At 36.9% G+C, this 7,862-nt stretch overlaps 1 protein-coding gene across 1 annotated transcript in view; it reads right to left on the reverse strand.

Annotated features, from left to right (window-relative positions):
* The window catches only part of LOC139726891 (uncharacterized), an 81,470-nt gene extending 74,143 nt beyond the window's left edge, over positions 1-7,327 (reverse strand). The window contains exon 1 of the mRNA XM_071637885.1: positions 7,153-7,327. Within this exon, the coding sequence (XP_071493986.1) occupies positions 7,153-7,327 (175 nt within the window). The remainder of the gene's footprint in view (positions 1-7,152) is intronic.
* Positions 7,328-7,862: the final 535 nt, after the last annotated feature.

A 7,862-nucleotide genomic window follows, 5' to 3' on the forward strand; every position in this document is an offset into this window, starting at 1 on the left:
ATGCATATATGATGGCATGAAACCTAACATTATAGCCTTGTGTCTAACGTTATTTAGCAATAATCTTATGTTAATACTCATCTTTTTAGATTATAACATTGATGCCCTTTTTTAGTATTCTAGGGTTCTCTTTCTTCTTTGTTTTCTTTCTGTTCCCCCGATTCCCTGCTGCTTGGTCTATCTAGCTCTCTGCGAATCCCCTGGGACATTTTTTTTTCTTTTTGCAAAACGGCGATAAATGATATTGATTTTATTCGCATACTTAGGAGAGGTATTAGAAAATAGAGTACAATGAGCAGACAGACAAGGCGTTAGCGGAGCAAAGGGAAGAAGGGAAGGAGATGGTTTGGGATTGGGATGGTGTGGGGGGAGGGGGGTAGAGGAGTGTTCTGGTCATTATGCGAGTCTTCGATGGTTAGGCGTTTGACTTTTCTCCTAGTGAAATCGATAAACCGCCTCTCCGCCTCCTCCTCCATTATGGGGTCAATGTTTTTCTGTATAATCGCATGTTGAGACTAGGAGAGTCTACGCAGTAAGCTTATCTCCCTCACCTTCTTGTTTTCTAGTCTCTCTATATCTATAGCACTCTTTCTACCCCTCTTTCACTCGCACACATAATGATGTGGACATTTCCACAGAATTTCCACACTTTTTTTTCGTTTTGGCATAAATTTCAATAGATTGCTTGTTTGAAGCAATTTGAGGGCAAGGTCATCCCTCATTTTCGTGTTCTAGAAGATATTGTATTGGGGGTAATGCACATTGGAAACAAAAACAAAAACAAAAACAAAAACAAAGCGACATCCCTGAAACGTACCCTTAATACTGTGGAAATGCCCAAGTACATTAATTTACACAGCTGTGCCCATCTTGGTATTTTTATATTATATATCAATATTGTATCCGTTTCCATTTTTCGTCACGAGAGAAATAAAAAAAAAATAGTGCGTATAAATCGCTGCACAGCATCGTGAATGTTTCCTAGTGGTTTTTTTTTTTCGCGATCAACATTCGCAGAACACTGGCTGAACTGAAGATCAGTTAATAAAATGGCATTGTTCTCTCACGAAAGATAAACAATATTCTTACAAAAACGCCATCAAGTCTCATTAAAATGATCATGCTTGGAAACTTTATCTAAGTCATGCTTGTCCTTTGTGCTAGAGAAAAGTTCAAACTTAATCGAGTTAATCTCTCTCGCAAGATGTCCATGATGCCCTTGTAGACGTGCATCGATTAAGCTTCTACCTTGAAGATTACCCACATCTCAAATGTTTTAATCTCTCACATAATCCCTGGCCTATCGTATATGTTGGCCATAAACAAGATCATCGAGATCGTAGCTGCACCTGAAATCGACTGGCACAAGAACCTCATGACACCTGCGGCATTAACGTCATTTCGACATCTATCTATCTTCTCAATATAATCATGTTTTGGCTGCACCTCCGAAAATATTTTTCTTGCCCGTCGCTACAACAAACAAAAAATCTTTGACAAAACACCCTGCGAAAATATTTGCCTGACACTTTCGCTGCGCTGTGGGATAGGGAAAGAACGAAGCACGAATGTGATTGTATTTTTCCTCGATGACACACATTTAAAGTTATTCTGATTACATCTATTTGTACAGAACTTAATCTGGTAGCTATTAACGGATATCTGACGCAAGCATGCGTAGGCGCCAAAACATGCAGTCAGAGCAATTCAAGCAGATTACAACATACATTGGGGAATAGAGTATAATTACAAACAAAGATCACACACGATGCAAGTCACCGAATTCAGGTTTTACGCATTATTATACAGCACAGCAGGCATAACAAGAATTATACAAACAGCACTGGTATGGCAATGGGCTACATGTATCTTTTGTGAACGCTAGCATGTATATAGGCCCTGCATACATTCATATGGGCTATTGCATGTATGAATTAAATCTATAAAATCAATTCATGTTACAATCAACGCCTTGCGTTTCTGTTCGTCATGCTTTCTGTGGAAATGTCTTACCCCCCCCCCCAAAAAAAAAAAAAAACACCACAAACTTAAAACTTGCTGAATCTACTTTTCACGTTCAAAAAGAAAATACAGATATTGTTTTTCTTTATGGGGGGGGGGGGTCTGGAAAGTCTCAGAAAACCTTTGAATATTGGATTTAAGATGCCGCTTGCAACCTGAATGCATTATGAATCTGGCACATTGATCGACGCACTTATGATAAGATGCTCACACTCCGAGTCACAGTGTAGATATGTACGCAAGGTATATAGTGCTGTATACGTGCAAAACACCTCATGACCACTTTCATCAATGGCCCCATGGAAAACATTTCAATCAGGCTCATACCCCCTTTATAGTGATCTCAGCAAGCTTTTTGTTTCACTAAAAACTTGGTGCATTGTTATAATTACCATTATCAGTTTAATTGTTAATATCATCATCATCGTCGTTATTGTCATTTTCATCATTTAGTCTCTTGTATAGTGGAATATTGTTATTACTATTTTTACCATCATTATTATCATTTTGCTTAAATAGACGCTCTACCGTCAATGAAGTTGCCGCTTAACCACAGCGATTACACGGAAGAATGCTTGTGGATTGAGAGTATCAACTATGATTAATAGAAGGAGATACGTTTTCAGCGATTTGAATTGGTCGCTATAGAGCGAATGCTATAATATTGGCAGATTATAGTGAGAAGTATCATTGCATTCCTAAAATGCTGCTACAGTTGATTGTATAGATGACGATATAGAGACATAACAAGTTATTTATCATCATAGGTTTGCTTGGATTAAAGCTATCATCTTGGTTTGATATTTTTGAATCTATTTTTCTTCAGGTCACAGTCAGAACTGTTAGCGTCTTCTCTATTTTTTAATGAGAAGTAGTAGTTTGTTTACCCAACTTAGTCATTAAATTGCTTAACATTCAAATTTCATTCTATAGCCTCTAAAATGAAATGTTATTGCACACGACATGCAAGATCCAACATAATTATGTAGTTCTATTTTCCTTTCGCACAGAGGCAATTCCCGATGATTTCGATGTAAATTTGTTTGAAAATTATGTTTGTATAAACGTTAACTTAAACACTACAAGTTCTAACAAAAGGAAAAAAACACAAAATAAGATGAAAAGCAAATTCGCATTCAAAATTCCTATAGAAATGTTACCAGAGAATACATATCATTTTATTCATGAAAGTTTCACTTTTGCAAAAGCTTCTTCCCTTAAGTGCAGACTTTCTGAGATATTTCTATGAAGATAGAGTCTACATTATTTGTTATATAAAAGTAGAACCTCAATTGTAACACCTGTGCTCAACTAATTGTCCTGCATACACTGTCTCTGTCTTATTTACTCAAATGATTCATAGCAGCTTGTCTCCATTCTAAAGAGCTCTCCGAACGTTATGTCAGCAATCATTTTAACCTTAAAAAAGCGGGAAAAATCGTACGCCATGTAAGACACAACATATAGCAGGATGGCAACAAACCAATGTACCGTTTCACGTCCGCTTCTCTACGCGCGTTCAGTTTGTACAATACCGTACGCTTCACGATAACTCTCTTATTACATTACGGCATGGCGCGTAATAGACCGAACAAATCAAACCACAGATCTTATTTGCAAAAATCGCTCGGATTGCAAAATTGACAGATCTCGCTGTCCCAGAGTTAACAGACGGAAATAAGGAAGAAGAGGAAAGCTCTCGGAAATTAATGTCGATAATTGAGTACGAACGGCGACGACGACAATGGCGAAACGCGAGACAGATGCAACGTATTCCCGATGGCTGCTTATCTGATAGAAAACTTGTACCTTGCAACTGAGAGCAGTGTTATGCGTATAGCTAGCACTAGGCGTTTCCATGTGTACCGCAGCAAACGTGGAGCGATGTGAATATTGAATAAGAGAAGGAGCATCTTTACCTTGTGAAAAGTGGGTCACTATTCATATGTGTTTTACTCGTGTAAGTAAGTGAATGGTTAAAGTAATAACAAATATTGGTTATAAATGACATAATCATATCCAGTAATGACAATTTAAACTTTGGACAATTGATTGAAACACAAATAGGACATTCATCCGAAACGAATAGGTTAACTACATACTGAAAATTTTCTTGTTTATATGTTATGATACATTGCTCACATAATTATACATTCATATATATATATATATATATATATATATATATATATATATATATACATATATATCCATTTCCAACAGAAACATATAAATTTCTACAGAAATTGAGTGTTAAAATTACATTACAATGTACAATAAGCGAAATTGATGTGTTTGCAATATACATGGTGGATTGTAGCTCAGTCCATAGGTTGACATAGATCATAAAAATCATGTTTCCACATGAGGTTGCAATCTTGTATAATCTTGCAATGAGGTTGCCATCTTTATACAGCACATGGCTGCTTTGTTGGTTTTGTTTGTTTTATTTTTGGGGTTTTTTTTCGCAATTCCAAGTACGTATCCCGTGATTTCTCCTCACTTCATTGAGCCGTTCATCACTTATTTTTTTCTCTGTTTTTTCCCTAACATGCACAATTCCATATACCTCCATAACCCAACAAAACTATCTACGATCAGCGCAGTTGAAGAGTTATTGCGTTTGGATTCGGGCGCATATTACATCAAATATGAACTCTATATTTGTGTGATATAAGATACAATCTGTTATCCCGCAATGCCTGTTAAGGGCTTGGATCTATCTGTAACATCTCGATGGGTCTCATGGTTACTGTACTCACAGTTCTGCCTTGACGAAACGACGCTCGAGTAAAAAACGAGATTATAATCTTCCCTCGATGTCAACTCACAACAAATATTAGCCATGCGAAAGGCAAAGGGTGTTCGGAACCAGTTGCATGCAAAAGTCGGTGCAATAGGACACCAACCAGGCGAAGGTCTAATATGCTGAATTTAAATTGCGCCTTGCGTTCCTTAAACCCATGTAGAATGCTAAGTTGTTCTCTGGATTAGAATTTGAGAACTTGAGCAATTTTGAACTTCAGGAAAATGCTGCCTTTTGAATCTGTTATCATCTACTTATAATGGTTAGCTGTCTGTAATAGAATAAGTTTGACATAAATTGTCTTCTTCAGTCCACAAAGTACCATTTATTTTTAGCTCGTTTTTTCTTTTTATTATTCATTTATCATCAAAGAGACATGACGTATGACTAGTGATTTTGCTTTAGTGAAGTATTTTGTATCTTGTTTGACCTGAAATAAAACATCTTGTAGGCTTTAACAAACTTATGGATGGTCATATGGCAAGATTTGTTTTTAATCATATACACTAAATTGAGTTTACGGAATCAAAACATAATCCTTCACGCATAACGAATAAGATGATGTGTCTGACAGGGCCCCCATTTCATTTGCATCAGTCTCATTTTGTCAGAACTTTAACAAACATAACTTGCAAAGGATAAAGGTGAGAAAAAACGAGAAAAAGAGAGGAAGGGATGGAGGAAAGAAATATGTTTGCCATATAAAGAGACAAACCCACATTGTGTTTCTTTGAGTACATATCTCATGCTGATAACAGGTGTATCTTGTACTCTTCAAACACCACTTCAAAATACAGTATATACATACAGTAGAGAGGGTTTCAAAATATGCAACATTCATTCTTCCCTACACGCATTGTATGCTGATACAATATTGATTTCATGTTTGTGTTATTATTTGCTCTGCCTCGGGGGTTAGCTACAACTTACTGTCGCGCCATGGTTTGGGCGTAAATAAACCGAAGTCAATCCAAGAAGAAGAATCACTTGACAGTTTGGTCACATGACACTGCCAAAATACGATATAACCTTATCGGGGTCACGCTCTCAAGAACAGGAACAACGATAATAGACCATCCCCACATGGAGAATATTATCATTGTCATAATGCAACAAAGTGACAATTTTCTTCTACTGATTTTTTTCTTTATATCTTAATAGTGCCCGTGCGCATTGCAGATATGAAATTATAAACAGTACTCATGTTTGATAATGATTCGCTTAATTTCCACTTGTGAATTAATAACCAAAAACATAGATATAGGTGTAATTGTTTTTGCTTCTTCCTGCTAATTTTCTTCTTCTGGTCATTATTACTGCCATAAGCCTTTTCATCACGTTGTTATAATTACAATTGGTAGTATCAATAACAGTATTATCAGCAGAATTATCTTCATCATCATTATTAAAATTTTGTTTTCATCAGTTTACTTTGTAAGTTGCATCAAGTGCAACGAGTCATGTGAATATAGGGCTTATTGTTATGTTTGTGGTACATGTATTCCCAGAGAATATTCGAAATTGATGGTGAAATCTTGCATGCATCACACACAATTACAAGTCCACAGGCTTATATCTGTATTCGTAGGCTTCCATTATTTTTTTGCTTTTGTTTATTCATTATTATCTAGTACTTTGTTCGATGAAAAAAAAAGAAGAATGTGATAAGCAGGTCACAAAAGTGTCACTATCATGACAGCAGAAGAATGTCTCGCCACAAAATTCGCTGACTCATGGTAACCAACTGAGCAAAATCTAAAAGTGATGCTAAATACTTATTCTAAAACAATTCTTTTCTTTGTATGTGTGTTGGGCTGTACGAAAAATATTGGCGACAAACTTGGGAAACTGTGCTACTGCAAGCACTACAACGATTCCTTAAAATTGAGTATAGTGTGGCTCATGGAAAACGGAGTTTGTAACCATCGAGACACGACAAATTCCGCCACGATACACATACCATCTAACCAGTGCAAGTGAAACACTTGTGGACCATCACGAATTTATTACTACCGTATAGGCAGTGATACCAAGGAAACGGCCACTCATAATTGACCATTCGCTATTCTTCTGCTGAGCGTCGGTGGTTTTCTTCCCCACGTGTTGCAAATCGAAACCCAATGCCAAGAATATTTACGATTAAAACAAAACGGAATGTCATTACTTTATTATACAGTGCATCGACTGCTGGCTACTATTTCTATCTAACTTGTTTTATCATTCATTGGAATTCATTGGTAAGGTCAGAATGTAACATATTATAGATGTTGATAACACAGCGCGGGAAATTCTGAAAAAATAAGCGAAATTCGGAGCTGACTCACCGTCCGGGAAAAGAGCTCGCATCTTGAGGTAGCTAGTGGTGAGACGGATGATGGAGGCCTTGTCGAGCTGCGTGGTGATCGCCGACGGCAGAGGCAGGAGCTTGGCGAGCTCGAAGAACTCAGCGTTCTCTTTCTCGCGTCGAGTACGAGCGGCGTTCTTCGACTTCTCCTTCATGGCGACCGCTCACCTGGTGGACGTGGTCGGGCGACCAGAGAAATACAAGACTGATGTCAATTAATTTCTCTTGTTTCTATATGATATTATCATGTGTGTTAACTTCAAGTATATTATTTGTGATAAGCAGCTTATTGATATGACTCTTTGCACACATAAAATAGTGTGTACAATACAACGCAAAGTAGTACATAATCTATATGTAACACACAACGATACTTCTTTGCTCTTCTACAATCTTATATTACATTGCGACAATGATGATGACTTATACAAAAGAGGCATAGAGAAAAAAGCAGGGAATGCTATCGTAACAAAAGACATTTGGACACAGTTCTATGACTAAGGAAATGTGTATATGCAAGTCAACATTCCCCGCGTGTTGTGTTATCAAGATTATGTGAATATATACTTAGAATTAGGATTTACAACTGCCCTTGTCATTTCACCAATGTGTTCTGAAGGCAAACATTTCATCTGGACAGGACCGGCATTGAAGCAACAAAAATTTTGTGTAATATTATATTGTCATTAC

This window comes from Diadema antillarum, unplaced genomic scaffold, assembly GCF_040938485.1.
Source record: "Diadema antillarum isolate AM-2024a unplaced genomic scaffold, OU_Dant_1.0 seq00000103_RagTag, whole genome shotgun sequence".
Lineage (NCBI taxonomy): Eukaryota > Metazoa > Echinodermata > Echinoidea > Diadematoida > Diadematidae > Diadema > Diadema antillarum.